General features: G+C 30.1%; 1 protein-coding gene across 1 annotated transcript in view; it reads left to right on the forward strand.

Moving 5' to 3' along the window:
- The window catches only part of LOC132931938 (dual 3',5'-cyclic-AMP and -GMP phosphodiesterase 11A-like), a 99,166-nt gene that overhangs the window by 36,969 nt on the left and 42,725 nt on the right, over positions 1-19,472 (forward strand). Inside the window, exon 2 of the mRNA XM_060998047.1 lies at positions 18,821-19,342. Within this exon, the coding sequence (XP_060854030.1) occupies positions 18,870-19,342 (473 nt within the window). The 5' untranslated portion in view covers positions 18,821-18,869. The remainder of the gene's footprint in view (positions 1-18,820; positions 19,343-19,472) is intronic.

Below are 19,472 nucleotides of genomic sequence, written 5' to 3' on the forward strand. Positions count from 1 at the left end.
GCAGGCGCTACAAATAAAGTTACGATCGTAGACTATTATTCCCTCTTATTCGTGAGACGTTGTGTTCGGACATTTCTGTATTCGTAATACGCACACACTCGCACGACTCCGCACCGTTAAGTGTACCAATAAGTAAAAGTAATAAACTTAATGTTTATTACTATTATTATTGGAAAAACGATGTAAATGTAAAATGTTCCCTTTAAGTTAATGATTTTCCTATACTCGTATATAATATAGTTTTCAATTTAATCGTTGTTCATTCCGACCTTATAATTGAAGTGCATTTGTGCACACCCCATAGGTACCAACCGAGTGTTAGTTTGCCATATGTCTTGTAAACATGGTTAATCTATTTTTTTGGTTGTACAAATTGCTTTTGTCGGAGGACGCTCAACGCTCACCTTAAGAGGTGATGTGGAAAAAAACGTCGAATACATCCAATAATCGGTTGGCTCATTTATCTATAAATTCACTAACTAATGTGTTGCACGATCATAACATTTAAAACGATTTCAGAATAAATGTGATGTACAATCCATCGCTTAAGACAAATGTAGACCGGTAATTTTAAGTAATTAGCTATAGACAAACAACATAATATTTGAACACAAAAGTATTGACAAAACCGAATAGGTATTCAATTTTCATGTATTTTATTGCGTTAGGTTACAATAATTTCAAACCACAACAAATTATTTAAAGAAAAAGCTATATACGGCAATAATATTTTTAACAGGTACCATTTCGGATATTACGTAAGAAATAATCCGGGAACCAATTCGGAAACGCCCGCCGCCGACCTAGCATCGTTAAACACGACGGGTGTTCGAACGATAGTCCATTTAACGTTGACGGGTTTTTGGGTCTTTGAAGTGCGACGATTGTTTTTTTTTTCAACCGTATTTTCGTATTAAATTAACAACTCGGTTACGTGAACCCGTATGATAGCATGGATAAAGAACAAGTCACACACACACACACACACACACACACACACACACACACACAAAAAATAACAACCATATTTTATGTTGTTTTATGCATTTTTGTACGCCGTGGACCCGTCCGACGTGCCCATACCGCATCGCGTACGTACAATAACAATTACACCGTTAAAAATACATCACCCTGTATATTTACCGTGTCCCACTCAAGTGCCTATATATAATTTTAAATGCTTTACGTGTGCACCACCTCCGACCGCACCACCGTCTCCGCCGCGGTAAAAAATATGGACTTTCGTTTATCCATAAAACAATAACAACGCCCCGCGCACCAACGAATTACCGTAAATGTAAGCCGGAGTAAACGTCGAAAGTTAAAAATAGAAAAAAAAAATTATCATATTTTACATGCGTGTCCTTGATGTTAAATCCTAGTGTGTTGTGTGTTGTTTTTCAGTGTACGCCGCGTCGCGTTTTCCGTATACGTTTTTGTATAGTTTTAACTATTAATGCGAGTAGGTGTACGCACAAACAACGTTTTCATCGTAATGAAATATGGAAATCGTAACGGCAAAAAACAACGATAGGTGTTAAACCGAGTTATTTATTTATTAAATATAAATGTGGCGTAATGTCCTTTTGAGTAAATAAAAAATAAAATAAAAAACAATCGACAAATGTATACGCGGACCATGGAAAAAAAGCATCACGTGGGAAATATACCTGCTCAAATAAATGGAAGTTCGTTTTTGCAATACGTCAATATTGTCAATCAATAAATACGTTTATAATATTATTATCGTCAATTGGCATCTATCGAACGGAACGGCACATCCGTTAAACGCGCGTAAACCGATAATAAAGCGCCATGACATCGTACTTATTAAGCCCGTTTACAGTTTTACCCTCGAGGTTGGAAGAATAAAAAAAAAGACATGTCTCTCCCGATGTCCCGTTGTTTTTTAACGCGAAATCTTCTCGTTAAATCAACACACTGCCGTGATGAAATCTCTAAACATCATCTTTCAAGCGTGAAAAAGTTTCACGAAATGGTTTGAATTTTCAAATGTATATATGCATTGAAGGAGATAAGAAAAATCACACTTGAAAGACTTTGTGTCGAATCTGCAGTATATCTGGCCGTGTCGATAAATCATAACAGCTTTTGAACGGCATAAATTTCGATTTCTATCCTTGGAAGCCTACGGATAACGATGTAAACAGCTTATGTAAATATGTCAAAACAGTCTGGATATATGCGTGCAAACTCGAAGTTGGAGAAATCTTGCCAACTTTTTTTCATCGATTTTCGTACAAAATGAGTTATATTGTATTGTTATAATGAGAATGTTTTTTTATACTCCAAACTTTTTTATATTTTTAGTACTACAAACAAGCTTTTATCCAACGTTTTCAGTGTAGGCATTCGTTTTTACATTTTTTTTTTAAGTATTTTGTTCCACAAAACTCTCTAATTTAAATTTAAATTGGTAACTATCGTAAGCAAATTCAAGAGCAAAATAATATTATCTATTTTGTAGGTTTATATGTATAACATTAAAATTAGGTACGTGCCGTCAAATATATAGGACAACAATATGTTAAATTGTTACGACACGTCGTATACTTGTCTATATTAGATTATAACCAGTGCGTATGTCTGTATAAGAATTAAACACTGCTATGAATAATATTAAACTGGTGGTTTATTTATTTTACCTTTGGGCTTTGTCTATTATTTGTAAAAATGCGTTGCCTCAATTGCAATAATATTATGTTTGGTCTAATAATATTATAACGCATCTACTTTAAGGGAATTTCGATTATTAAAGATATAATAATATCAAAACGTATACATTTCGAATCATATACATTTTTTTTGATGTTATTACGAAAATAATAAAATTTAATCTATTTTTTTTCCACTGTGTATTGCGATCCGTCGGGTATCGAGTGTTCGTATAATTGTATAACAAACTATTACGAATATAAAACAATCAGCAATCAACAAATAAGTTAAGAAGCATTAAATGAAAGTAATATATTATTACACTATATTTTTAGATGGAATGACGATTTTCGTATAATTAATTACTGGACAGTTTGAAGCATATACACTGTCATTTAACTTTTGCCAGAACGTGTTTATCATCGATGCAATTTGTAACATTAAAAACTTAAGTTTTCTCCTTAAACCCAATATTTTAATATTTTTAATATATGCAGGTGAGTTATTATCATGCAAAGTGAATAACATCCAGTGACTTATAAATAAATTATTATATCGAACGTTGTGTTGCTTAGCTCTATTTTTAACGGGTCAATCACGTGTGGCTTAATTGTTTAATCGATTGATAGGAAATTGTATTTTAGCATAAATAATAATGCTCAAGACATTAAAAGTTTTGAGTGTCTCAGTTTCGAGTTAAATCTAATATACTTTCAAGTCATATTGTATAATTTTCTGAGAGAAATTCTTATTTTCGTAGATGTGATCTCAGTGTCCATCGATATTTATATTTATTTTTTTTTTTGATAGTAATGGACCTCATTTAATGTGCATACATTTTTCATTTTAGGAAAATAATATTACAATATTTAATATCTTCAACTGACATCTGGATCACTGAATGGTATATCATGGAAGTTTAAAAACGTTGTATCTATATAATGTAACTTGACAAGTTGACAGCAGCAAACAGTCATGAGATTTTTTCCTTTAGTAAAACATGTATATTGTGTACATCGTCTACAATGATGTACTGAGACAATATTTTATGAATTCAATTTCCTAGATATAATACTTACTTAGTTTTGATAAATTCTTTGACATGTCATTTTTATTTTTATTTTTCGACATAAAAAATCAAAGTAAACAATAAAATGTCTGGTTATTATTATTATTATTGAGTACCTATTATTATTATTGAGGTATTATATATTATGCAACATAAACGTTTATGGTCTACAGAATACGTAATTAAAGCCCCAAAGAAACATTTAAAACCCACCAACACTCTTGGTTGCTTTAAAATGTAATACATTTGTCTCGTAAATACGATTTCGGCACAATTATTGCGAAGACACAAAGTACATTTCAGTATATGTTTCATTATATGGTATGTACACTTTATTTATGTTTGAAGTCTATAATTTATGAAGTTAAATAGTTTTAGACAGAGATCAAAACATTTGTGTAGTACAAAATATACAGCTTACATTTTAAGGGTTAAGCATTTAAAAACCCTCCCCCCAATTGGGCGCTTTGTGATGGTATGATAATAGTAATACGCCATCCGTATAATTACGATGTCGTAAGACAGAAAACCGTCTTAATCCACCATTGTTTACAAATATTATGAATAGTAATTAGTTAAACGTGGATTGTAGTTGTCCGAATTATATATTATTAAATTTTGTAATATATATAGGGCGTCGAAAATATTATTTTTATTTTGGATTCTTAAATATAAACACGGAAACTTATCAAGAAATAGATTAGTGAAAGCCAGGGTAAAAAAGTATTATAATAAAATATTATGACATTCATTTTTTTTAAATATAATTTTTTGTTTAGGCCATCTATTACAAAAATATTAACAGAACGTCGTACCCGCAAGTGTTGTTTCCGTATTACTAACGTATAATAAAGCAAATTTGCGTTCAGCAGAATCGATTTTATGATGTTAGGTTTAGTATTAAATACAATTAACCTATTATCAAATATAAAGGTAAGCTTATTATCTAGAGTATCACGTAGGATTTTATTGATGATATTAATTTTAAAGTGAGTTATGAACATTTAAAAGTTTTAATATTTTATATAGCTATGACTCAATTTAAAATTAAAATATCAAAAAAAGCTAAGTGATTCTCTAGATAATATTCTTACTTTTAAGTTGAATAATAAGTAAATTTGCTCTAATTTTAAAGTAAATAGCATAAAATGAATTCCGTTGAACTCAAATATTTTACGTTTTATGTTAGTTAAATTAATTACGCATGCTGGTATGACGTTCTCTTAAGTTTAATTGATAAAATATTTTATAATAACATGAAAATAATAGAGTAAAGAGGTTATACTTCATCATAATGTTATATGAATAGATATAAAAAAAACTTCCCGTGTACAATATTAAAATGTTAAACTGAATATTATAATTTATACTGATCGATAAATAATACCGAGTAAAAATGGAAAATAAGAACGACAATAAAAATAAAGATAAAATAGCATATATTAATTTGATCAAATTAATATTCATCAAAAAGACAATTATATGTATTTGCTTTAATACAATAAAATATCTGTAAATGTATAGCTAAAACCCATAGCAGTAGATTGCCGATAGAATATGTGTGAGCTCTGTTACGAGAAACTCATTTTGCTTACAACAACCGTTGTACATAAACAATAATAATAATAAAAAATCGAAAACAGGACGCACTCCTTTGGATCTGACGTAGAGCCGCTCCAGCAGTGACTACGAATACAAATCGTTTTTTATTGTGTTTTCAGTCGTAAAAATCAATCGTTGCGTGTTACACCTATAGGCAATGTATATATATTAAAGTGGACGGGTGATTTGTTTTCTTCGTGAATTTATCGCCGTTTCGACCGTGTCTGCGTGCACGCAACGATGATTGTTGCAACGACGGTTATCCGAAACGTATCACGTCTATAAGGCCGTCTACGGATCGCTCGCGCTCTTTTCCGGGCCGGATGACGCTTGGGAAATCGACACGTGTCTATACATAGTGTATCCGTTGTCTTAACGGAGTATTTCGAATATTTCGCGTCGGGTTCGTCCGCATTTCGTTTTCGCCGTACGCAATACACGCGTACGAGAGAGTAACACAAATTATTCGATTATCCGCTGCGGGTATTCGCAGGATTTCTCGATGGGATATTTCGCGACGGCATCAAAAATACCATAATATATTTCGTTTGAACAGTTTTCAGAAGCTACAGCATGTTACAATATGATTATTGTAATATTTATATTTACTATATATATATATATAATATTATATAGAGGTACCCGCGTGTTATTATGATAATATTATGTCACCACGTTATTCTGTAGGTAATTTTTATTTTTATTTATTCTGTTGCCTAAGAAACGGAGAAAAATATGTCATTCGTAGTACAATATATTATTATTATTATTATATTGCTGAGTATACCTATAAATTCATTATGCCGCTCTATTTCGCCATGCATACGATATTATAACATACACCACGCGATATCATAACAAGATTATGTTGCAACTTTATTCCGTTGTTATTTTATTCATCGAAAAATAAAATACTTTTCTAGATTTCAATTTCACGACGGTATAAATCGGATTTGTTTTCGAGTCGTGTCGTATAGCACACCGACGATTAAATGTGTACGAATACACGGGCAGACAATAGGGCAAAGTCGTCGTCGTCGTATATTCTGTCGGTATGCCGAAGAAACTCCGGTTCGGGTAAATAATTTCGTTTTTGAAAAGAAATTTAATAATCTACTTAATCCCGATCACAAATATATATATATATATATATGTATTTGTACTATAAGACGCGATGTACAGACCGCAATTGGTACTATTTCTACTCCAGTCGCCATTTTGTTTACTTTCATTGTGTCAGTCTTTTCACGATTCTCTTCACCTTGAACCTATTAAACTTATTTCTATTATATTTTCGTTTGTCCGTAGCCGTATTATAATTCGAGTTTTTTCATTTTCGAAATCTAACGAATCATAATATAATTATTATTATCTCGATATAATGTCCTCATTATTATACGTTTGCCCGAACGTTAAATTTCGTATCGTAGCGTCTTGAAAATAAAAAAATAATAAGATTTTAATATAAAATTGATTTCGCGTAGCCTAAATGGCCGAAAGTCGATTCTTATATTTAATTAATATTTATGTCAAACAGTTCAAAATCGGTTTAATAATAAATATTATTATAATATTGAATGTTGTTTACTCGTGCGATAGATTATGCTTGTAGACATTATGTTTTATATAATACTAGGGTTTCCTACGGTATTAAAGATTTTTCGATTTGAAAATAAATAAATAGTTTTATTTTAGCTATAATAATTGTTTTTCAATACGTAAATAGAACTATGGATGAATGAGCGAAATTGACCGAAAACATTTGCGTAACCAATGAGAATTAATACTAACATATTTTTATATTGTATATACTTACATTTTCGTACTTAATTTAATTATCTTAATATAATATCATTATTTTTTTTAGAAGTTTAATTAAATATTTTCTTTTAATATTACTTTTGATGTGTGTATTTTAATTAATTACACCTACACAATTAAAAATGTAATGTAATATATTATTTACTTCATGTGTATCTCTAACTAAATAAATTTAAATTTTAGTACGGTTTTGTGTTGTAGTATTATGCGTGTTAAAATTAAATAACTAGATTCCACATTACAGAACATTTTATTTTCTTATTTAGTACTCTGAGACTTAATGAAATTTTGTTAGGGAAATATTAAGTTCCTGATAAAGTTCTAATATGTTATTCACCAGAGTTATTTACTACAATTTGACTATCAAATCCTTTGGCGTAGAACAATTTGTTTAATATGGAATATAAAAATAAAAATTCTAATATAAAATTAACATTTTAGTGTTTTTAGTTGTTGTTTAAATTAAAAAACAAACCACTCACTATTTAAAGTTGCAATCGTCGTTATAACGATTAATGATTCGTTAAACGATCGGTAATAGCCGACTAAAGTTTAATGGCGATTTTAAAAACGATAATTGACATAGAACCAGTTACCCGGTTACCATTGGAAATTTGTGAAGGTCGCTCTAAACATTATACTCATAATATATGAGTATAGTGTTCATTATAATCTACTATAACGTTTTACAAATAATTTAGTAACAGTCGTTTACCCTAACCCAGATGATTTTAATACTCTGTACATAATAATAAATACGGATTTTAGTCATTACAATTTCGCAACTTATCTCGTATTGATCAATTAAATATTGTAAGTTTATAACAATTATTATAGGAATAACTTTTAAAAGTGTATATAATGCTCGATATATACCGACCTCGAGTTTGTGGAAAATAGGAAAATTTGACCAAATTAGGTCAATTGCTATTGGTCAATTATTCATCTAGGACAATAACTATTTACTTATAAAACTGGGCATACACTGTGCATAAGTATAATACATATAAATATATAATATACATTCAACTTAAATTACTTTATTCGACAACTTGATTTTATCACCAATTTTATTAGGCATTATACATCGCATTATAACTGTCATCGAACCCAATTCTTCGCCATGACTAAGGTGATATATTTTAAGTACCTACTATACATATACATTTATATACTGTTATTTTTATTTTATTTATTGAATTCGAGAAAGCTTTGTGAAATACTAAATATATTTTCGTCAACTGTATACATCATAGGCTGTTAAAAGTAAATGATGGTATTGCCTTTAAAATTTCCAGTATCCATTATAGCTCACAATGTTTTCATATTATTATTGATTTATTTGTCAATAATTATATTAACCCGATGATCACAAAGACTTGATGAAAGATCATAACAGAATCATTAAATTTTGTTTACTTTCGAGTACCTAACAATATTCTTCTTATAGGTATATATACAAAAAAATAATAAATAGTTTTCTCTAAATTGCATATTGTTATAATAATAGGTATAGAAAAATACTATAGCATATCGTCTATTCGTTTTCGTATTATTCGAATCACCGAAAGAAAAATATAGTATGACGTCAACGATTTTTAAACGATTTCGATGTATTTTCATTTTCATTACAAATTCAAAATATATTTTCAATTTATATAAAATTAGTAAATCCCAATAAATATAAAATAAATTCACAGAAGTAACTCGTGTAAGTGTTATATGAATACTTGTGAATACTGGGATTGTGCACTGTGGTGTGTGTATGGTTTTTACGCCGTAAATAAAATTTAAAAAAAAAAATGAAAAAAAACTGAACTGTAGTATTACCTCCACAATATACTTGGCCTAGATAATTATACATCATAATTTTCAGAGTATTATGATGGATGAACCGTGATGATACTTGAATATTGATCGTCAAAAGAAAACTGTCTCGTTCAACGCTACGTGTAATTGTTACATGATGGAATTTTAAATTTAAAAATCAAAATTAAATAAATACAATGCACAGTATTTTTAGTACCTACTTATTGATACCACTTTTCTTGGAATGATATTTTAGTTTCATCAGCTCGTATGGATAATCTTATAGTTTGTAGCATGGTTTTTTTTTTTTGAGTTTCCCTATGAAGTCATATTATTATTAAATTTTTCATTTACAAATATTGTCGAAGCACTTCTCGGAAAAATATATTGTAATTTTATATCATAATATTATCGTATGATATTCTTTCTCGAGTACAAAAATAACAAAATAAATGGAAAAACAATTTCCTAATGTATTGTTTTCAAGTATTCAGATTTAGATATTGATTCTCAAATGGAACAGACTTTGTAATCTTGATTTTTAAGTTTTTAGCAAAACGTGAAGAGTAAATAATAATATACTCTTTTTGGCAATGGTTTATATTACCGTGGTGGCTTGAACAAATACATTTCGATGTAAATAAAACACTATAAACGACTTCATGAGCTATATAATAAATTATAATGCAATAATAACAGAGTTGTGTCGAAAAGCTTTTGGAGACAAACCATTTCATTTATATATTGTCACTTTAAAATGTATATATTTTGAAATGTATATCTATCTTAAAATATAATTGTTTTTCATAAACGTTTCATTCGTTTTGGGGTTTTATATAATAGTTTTATTCCTTCGAGATAATTTTATTTGGAGAGGCATTTATTTGCCATCATTACACACATACACACACAAACTAGAAAAAAAAATAAACAACGAACGAAAAATTAACAATTACACCATTACACTAAAGGTTAGTTAAAGTTTATACTTACAGTTGATATAAAAAGTGTCATTCGTAACTGAACTGATAATTTTTTATTTTTCACACATTACACAATGTTATTGTACTATAATTTATAATACGTGTGTGAATGGTTTGCGAAAAATACTATCTCTTCCGTTATTTTTTTTTCAATGGTTTTTGGAAAACCGGTCGTCAACAACACAGTTTTTGGGTTTTCGTCAAATTGTATCAAAATAACGGCAATATTCACAGCCATCGTGTCAGACCCGTGTACACTACAGTACTTCACACGTTTACATAATATACTACAGGTGGCGAAAGCCTGTCCCATGTGAGTAGTAAAATATTGTAATAGTCTGATATGTCTGAACGGTAATAATATTATGATAATACATAAAAGTTCCAGTATGATGTTATCAACACGAAAAACAGAACCTAAAACTTAATGATTTTTATTCTTCCTATTGTAAAATCAATGTTAGAATACCCTAAGGAAGCGGAGTATACTGTATAATAATAATTTATAATATTTATTATACCGCAGATCTCCTCAAAACAAGTCTTATAACTTTAGCGACTTATGCAGATGAAACTACTAAACTTGCATTACACAAAGATTTCCTTCCTGATAAACAAATGTATTATGCGATACCACCACTAAATTTCTAATGTGTCTAATAAATATAAAATCAAGATAAACGTCAGCAAGTTGGTTCAAATTCAATTATTTCAACCTTAGTAGAAACGAAAGCCCTCAGCTCTTATTTAACAAAGTATACCTTTATCAATTCAAAATGTAACTAAATACTAATACAATTTGACTTGGACAGAAGGCTTACTTAGGGCAAACATATGAAACAAATGAAACCTGTATAACAAACGACTACATTTCATCCGCTCAATATTGTTCAATTCAATTAATTTAAAGAACTAAAGTTTATATATATAATAATAATAATACATTTTTGGTCATATGTTGCTTAAATTTAGGATCAAGCCAAACTTTCCAATACGAAATCCATACAAGCTTTTCAGACTATTTATCTTGGACAGTTATTAATAACTGGATCACCGAGACATCCGAGGAATATGACCAATATACAATTATGTACTCTACAATAACTACAAATACCAATATTTAATTTATTTGCAACTCGATACTACAAACAATTCTATTCCAAGTTAAGCACTCGAACTAGAATCCCTTAATATCTACATCTATGTCATCACTTATAATCAACCGACGAGATTTAAAGTAAAATGTTATGGATACATCGAATAATAATATTATACGAAATAAAATATACTTAAATAAATTATAGGAGGCGCTATGATTAAAGTGTAAATGAAGGTGTCCCTTCACTTTTTCCGTCCGACTTAAGAATATCACCAATTAATTGTAAATTACATAATTACTTCCATTTTTTTTTAAATTCGTAAAAAAAGTTGTCTATTAGCGAAACTTGATTTGCAATTATTTGGTGGTATTTTTAAATCAGTCGATGGGGGAGGGGAGTACCTTCGTGTACTTGTGAATGAATTGCACTTTCTCCACTCATTACTATATCAAACCATCTTTATCCCTATCAACTATTTTACTGATTATACTTATAATAGATAATATCTGTATAGATTGTAAACGAAATGTTCTGAAAAAAATAAAAAAAAAACAAAAATTAAATTAGAAAGATAAAATAGAACTCGGTGGTAAAGGGTCAGTGAGGAGTGTGTCGGTAGAACGAGATTAACCGTTTTCTACATTGCCGTCAAAACGCGCACGCTCACACACACGCACACTGCACAGCCCATTCGTTCTCATCGACGAGTTTCCGGGATTTATGGCCGGCAAACTGACAGAGTTCGTCGAACTTCCAGGCGAAATCCCTTCCCTCTCACACCCATCACTTCACGCACCCATGCTTCACTAGATATATATTCAATTTATATAATATGTAGTTCTGACTCGAAACGACAATATAATATGTCGTCGGAGTCGCGGTGGTTGCTGAGGCGGTGGTGGTCGGCCAGAAAGTTTGATCCCACAAACTTGGAATGTGTCAAGTACCACAATTATATAATAATAATATAAGTCACGGTTCGCTGGCTAGGTCGCGCCGGTAGTGGTGCTCGTGGTGCCTCTGGGCCTGCTACGTAATCGAACACAATCTATCGATCGGTAAATGGACTGACGTCACCATCGATGATATATTATACGGAATCAGCGACAGATCTCATATTATTAAAATGCAGTTCTGAGTACAACATTTTGCAATAGCTTTATAGTATAATGCAATGTGTGACAGTTCCTAAAAAAAACAAAAATTAAAATAATTTTGAAATTACAACGTACATTATTAATATCATACTTTAAAGTATAGCTATATAGCCGTATTCAATTGTGTATGAGTGATGATGTATATGTGTAGTGAACAAACCTATTTTAGAGTACGCCTGTGCTACTACAATCCGCTCGTATATATACTTAACACGTGTAAGTATATACTTACAACTTATATACTTATGTTAGCCTAAAGGTTTTAAGCGTTGATTGTTCAAGAAAACAGTCAATTATAATGTAGGGTCAAGGTTTATGTAATTATAATGGATTACTTTTGGTTGTAGACATTATGTAACTGCAGTATATATAATGTTTTTTTAAATGTTTCCGAACGTATTGTTCTGTGCGCGAAACAAATCTGTCATAATAACTTCACCACGTCTACCGCAAATAATATTGTAAATTGTATCCGAATAACCGAGTGAGACAAAAATATTGTCTAATGTGTATTACACGTAATAATGGATATCGTACTCTAATAGAAAACATTCAAATATTTACGTCGTACCGAAATACGTAGGTACAATAATAAGTATTAATTATTCGTATCGTCTATAAATCATAATCACATCTAATCTACGCGTGTGATTGCGATTAAATTTTTTTTTTTATTTAATTATAAGAAATCTATGTTTAATAATTTTAGGACACGTTATAAAATGTGTGTCGTTTCACATGAACAGCGTATTATTACAATTTAATTGTTTTATATTATTTTAATTAGTTAATCGTTACTAATTAAAATAATATAAAAACAATTAAATTGTAATAATACGCTTATTAACCTAATAACAACCACATATTATAAAATATTATATTTACTCAACATAAAAATTGACGATGTTTTGATAATATTAATCATTTTATAAATCACACACAATATTCATTGAATAGACAATTACACATTTTTATATATTATAATCGATTATTAGTTTTGAAAATGTAAAATACTTGCTATACAAATTATATTTGTTTTATTTTTTTACTTAAAAGTTACTGAAATTATATTATTTTATGAGTTTTGAAATTTAATTTAAATTCGACATTTTATTAAATATATCATGTTAATGTTTATTCAAATAACAATTAAAATATTAATGGATTTTATTATACTAATATATATTATGAACTATATGCCAATGTGAATTTGGTTGAAAATTGAAATATAAACCCTTTTTACCCAAATAACAACTTAAAAGTTTGAAAATGTGTCAATGCATCTTCAATTTTATTACAAATTAAGATAAATAATGATGTTATAATATTTATGTCATATCATATTTACATAATTTCAGCAGTTAAATGAAAAAAATTGTGTTCTTTAGTTAAAGTTCTAGTATTTACAATATAATATTAATCATTATAACGTAATAGAATATCTTTCCCGCTCATACTTCTATTCAAGAATATTTCTTATAATACTCAAGTTTTAACTAAAAATTTGGGCCATCTTCTACTTATACTATTCTATTAAATAAGATTGATGTTGACTAAAATTCTAAGATCTTATATTAATAATCATTTGTCATACCTATACAGTTTCCGTTGTATATCGGCCATTATTTTCTGTTTATTTTTTTTCTCTTAAAAGACCCGCAAATTTCATTCATATTTCTTGTTATAATTTATTACTTTTATCATTAATGATTGATCTCTTAAAGTTCGTTTATTTCACACTCAATAAGTACTTCGTATATAAAGTCAAGCGAGCACTCGAGATTTCCGGGAAATTTTAATTGATCCAAAGTTCACAGTATTATAACGATCCACGTCCACAAATACATAATTAATAACAATATCTATATTATCAATAAATAAACGTTATCTACGATTAATGTTTACGTACAAACTGTAGTATGAAATATAATATTATTAATAATTAATGGCACAGTTCTATATTATATTTTTACAACTATCTCGAGTGTAACATTATATTGGCCGCTTTTAGACATTACAAATCGTCGTCGCAATTCGGATTACGTCGCGAGAACACTCGGCCGTTATCTTGTCGGGCGGCGCCGCGATCAGAAACAGATTTAAAACTCTAAAAACTAAAGTCTCCGCGCAAAAGAAACAATATAATGTTTTCCATTGCCGAGAAAACAAATTGTAAACCGATCGCGTTGCATGCGCGCGTACAAAAGTTTTTCGAGCGCGCACAGACATATATATGGTATATAACGTTACACAATAATATACATATTATGTATCAGCCGACGTGCGTGTGCAGTGACTTTCGTACACGTGTGTCGCAGATGAGCATTAAGTGTATAGCGCTACGACAGCCGTAAGAGGAGCGCTCGTTTCGAAGAGGATATTATTATGAGACATACGTATTATGTGAGTTAAATTGAATTCGCGATTACCGCCGCCGTCAATCGCGTTACAGGTCGCGCGTATCAGTGTGATGACGCGTGTCGCGGCGGTGGACGAGTCGGCGGGTGACAGTTTTTGAAAGATTTTGACAGAAAGGCATTAAGAGCGCCGCGGCGATCAAAGGCAGAAGACCGTATATAATATACATGGGCGGCGCATGTTTTGGCACAACGTATATGTATATAAACGGGAAACGCGCGTATCGCACGAGCATTGAATATCAATTATTATTATTATTATCACTAGTATTGTTTTGTCGTCACCGTGACGTTAGCACGCAGTCGCGTGCCCGTTCGGCACAGCGGAAGTGGACGTGAAAAACGGGGTAAAGATTTCAGGGGAAATGCTGATTGATGGGAGGTGGTTCCGGTACGGACGGTATAAATGGATTCTCTCTCGACGAAGACCTTCTTCACCTCTCCCCTCTTGCCACGCTATCACCCGTCACCACAAACAGTCTGCTCGGCAACCTTTTTGCATCACGTATTATGTAAACCATATTCGCTTATGCTGAACTACCCGTCATTATCGTTATTATTTTTACTATGATTGTTATACACGTGTGTCACGTGGCTGTTCAAATGACCGGATATAATTTCACTTTTCGAGAGTATAAGTTTATAATTTTTATTTTGTATCATTTCCGTTATAAATATAATACTCGAATGTAATACTCTCGACCGCAACCACACTACATACAGCACATGCACGTACACACAAAATGTATTATTATTATTATTATGCGGTACAGTGACGGGTGAGCGCAGATAAACGGCAATTCTAAATTAATATTGTTGTGTCGTTGTGCACAACTTATTAACAATTATAATGGATACTCCGAGGCGCGTTTTCCAAGAATCCGTCTGTTCAGTAATATTCGTATTGTGTTACGTTTTATACTGGCACGGCGTACAATTGAATGCGATTGTACGAATCAGCATTTTTTTTGCCATTTTGTCGCAATGCAATCGATAAAATCTAAATATTATGTTTTTTGAATGCTTAACAGTTTTTAGATTCTGATGAGTGGAATATGTATTGGTTTCACAGTGATGCGTTTTATATATATATTTTTTGTATTTTCCACCTTTTGAATTAGTAAAAATGATTCGATTTTAAACTTCGTTGGGTGTTTCTGGTAGAAAATTGAATCTAGTTAGTTTTTGTCGTTGAGGGAAAGGGGATGAAATTAAAAAAATCCCAATAGTTTTCAAATAAATCCGGAGAAACAAAAAATACAATTCGGGAAAATAGGAATATGTCTGTAAAAAAATTATTTTAAACTAATTTGGTTTTTTTCGTTTTATTATTATAATAATAAAAACAAAATAGAAACTTAAAATATATTCACCAAACTTATATTTTGAAACGTGCATGATAATATGATTTACAAAATCTTTTTATGCTTTTTATAGATATTTGAATGAAATGTTTTACTTTTATAAAGTTTTTTTATCAATTTATGTTGATAAGATTGTTTTTTGCAAGTTTAAAAGCTTGAACATTGAAGTTAAGTAACGCTTTTTTTTTACGTTTTTTTCTTTAAAAAATTAAAAAATATAGACATATTTTGATTATAATTAGTTGACGCGAAAATGTGCACAAAATTCATTAACATCACGACAATTTTAAGAATTATTTTATAATTAAAAATCCATATAATTTTAATAATAACTATAAGTCTTGAAATTTAAATACAAAATTATCATTAATTTAATTTATTATCATAAATATATGATATTAGAATGAAAACAAAGTTTAGTGTAAAGCCACATTAATTTTTTATCAGCATTTCAACGTTAATATAATATAACGATTTCTTGACATACAATTTTTGTTACTTTACTATTCAAAAAACATTAATCGTTAAAACTTAATATTCTACAATTGATAAATTATTATTTTTAATAGAAAATAAAACGTTTACGTCAGTTTTAACTTATACGATAATAACAAAAATATAATGTATGATATAATATTATAATTATTTTAAATATGTGGATGTGTTTCCATGCATTTCTTCAAGTAGATATTACCTAGTATAATACAAACACGCTATAAAATATCCTTAAAAGTAAAAACAGATCCACCGTTAGAATTCTAAACCGAATCTTGAATTAAAATTAACATATATACTACTGTAACCTATGCGGTATGTGACATATTGATAATGGGTACACTCGAAACCAATAATTATAAAGCAGAGTGAATTCCTCACTTAAAATACATTTATATTGTTTAATTTAATGCGTTTGAATTTCTACTTATACAATAGGTCGTTATTTGAATATAAATCTATTGAAATCATTTTATATATTTTGGTTATTATAGTCACTTATAATTATGTATTATATACATATTATAGAGTATAATAGTATATTCTCTGGTGTTAAACAATACTATTTAGTTATACGCGTTTATCCGACAATAAAGGTTCATATATATCTATTGGTAAACACAGTATGATTGATTTCAAGTTTACCACTTGAATAGATTCGAAAAAAGTAAAATAATAGTTACTTATTAATATTATTTTATGGATAACTTAAATCCCTACCTATGATAATTTTATCTAGCTAATAGATCTATATTTATATACCTAGTGATTATTATTTGACGTTGTTCTAGTATAATGTATCAATTATATAAATCTGTATTGGATTTAGTCAAATATGTCAATATTTTTATCAGCTTCTACTAGGCTTACAATGCTTACATGATAAAGACTATATGCAGTGTATATAAAATATAAGCTATATAAATATTAAACGCTTTTAAAACTCAAAAGTTCATCTCCAATAATATACTGAAAACGATAATATCTATATTATGTTATTCGACTATAAAAAAAACCCAACGGTATTTTAGCAAATATTTTAATATCACTGCATAAAAAGTCTGAATGGTACATTAAATCTTTAGAAATGAGTTTAAATCGTCAGTACAATATGAACAGGAAATGTTATCGAGTAAATTTTAAATACCTGAGAATCAATACGTAAATATAATATAATACAGTCGGAAGTAATACAGATGGTCAAAGGATTACATTTTTCTCTTGTCCGTTTAATTGGCACTGCAGTATTAACATTTCATATTGAATTGTTCGTTTTTTTTTTCATTGATTTAATAATGGTTAAAAAGTGATCATGTTATTATTAATGATGTGCTAATCATATTAACGTTTGTTTTTTTTTGTTTTAAATAATATATATTTCTAATTATTTGATTATTTAATTATCTAAAATTGTACATTATAGTATAAATAAAAATAATATACGCTATATCAGGAAATCTTAAAATTTTTCTTCACTATGAACCGACCTAATACATAAAATATAGCGAAGGACCTCTTTAAAAAATATATATGTTAGATGAAATTAAATACGCACAAACATCAATATAATGTACAATGAAATAAATCCCGTTGACTACCGAGAAACCACCCTAGGGATCTATAAATCATCAGTTATGAATTCCTGCGCCATATACTAATTAACTAACCTTAATTAATTCACTAACTTAAATCGTACTTTAATGTATTTTAATTTTTAACCAACCATAATTTATAATATGCTACTCTCGAATGCATTACACCTGTAAAATAATTAATAACATAACAAATAATTTGACTTTAGTAAAACCGATTTTATGTAATTAAATTTTATATTTTTGATAATAAATTTACTTATTCTTAAACTTATAAATACGATCATCAACCGTGTTTGTACCTTGTACGTTAGTTTTTTTACGATATCTTAATATTCAATCGATTTGTATGTACTTACGTAAAGTAAAAAATCTCTCTATAGACAGATAGGAGAAAACTGGTGCAGCGACGGTGGTGTAGTGAAATTGCCTATCGAAGATGCCGTGTTACAATAGTATTTATATAGGGGTTTGAGAAAAAAATGAAACCGTGTTCAGTTTATGAATTATGTCGAAAACGGTATAATAGTCATGAAATCAACCGAATTTAATAAAATGCTAAGTATTTTACTTAAATAATAGGTATTTTACCAAGTCTCGTGAAACCTAATAATATCATCGATACCTGAATAGGTATTACACAATAATATAGGTACATGATAATAATTTGTCATCACACACACATATAATTAATATATCTCATTATAATATTATTATTTTATTTTTTATCCTTAGAAACTCGCACGCCAGAACCTAATCGCTGTTGTGTTGTGCACGCAGATGCATGCGGAAGAATGAAGAGGCCGACGTCGCAGCGTTGAACGGCGACGAAATGACGCAAATCACGCTATCAGTGGTCGAGGAATGGCTCGACAGCCACCCAGACCACTGTCAGGACTATTTCCTCCGGAAAATCGAACTGGACCTGATCAACAAATGGCTAGTCTCGCACGGATTCCTAAACATCAACGATTACATCTCGTCGGCCACGTCTACGTCGTCGTCGGGTAACGTGAGTCCGGCAAACGGACTGGCAGTGCAGCAGGTCTCGCCGGCCACGTCTCCGAACACGCCTAGCATCTTGGTGAATGGCACCAACTCGCTGTCCGTATCCCAGGTATATCGGTCCAACTCGAAGAGATGCCGGCGGCACGATTTTGCCCGGGCCAAGACCCGGAGCGTATTGCGCACACAGGAGATCGGCAAGGACGTGCCGATTTGCTCCAGTAGGAGATCGTCGCTGAAGGACATGAGAAAGTGAGTGTTATCCTTATAACTTTATTGTGTCCGTGACGTAGGTCACCGCGTTTTCCCTTAACTCAGGCACGGGGCAGCCGGAACAATCGGTGTGGTTTATTGTTATAGTATAACGTCGGGTATATTTTAC

Source organism: Rhopalosiphum padi, chromosome 1 (assembly GCF_020882245.1).
Source record: "Rhopalosiphum padi isolate XX-2018 chromosome 1, ASM2088224v1, whole genome shotgun sequence".
Lineage (NCBI taxonomy): Eukaryota > Metazoa > Arthropoda > Insecta > Hemiptera > Aphididae > Rhopalosiphum > Rhopalosiphum padi.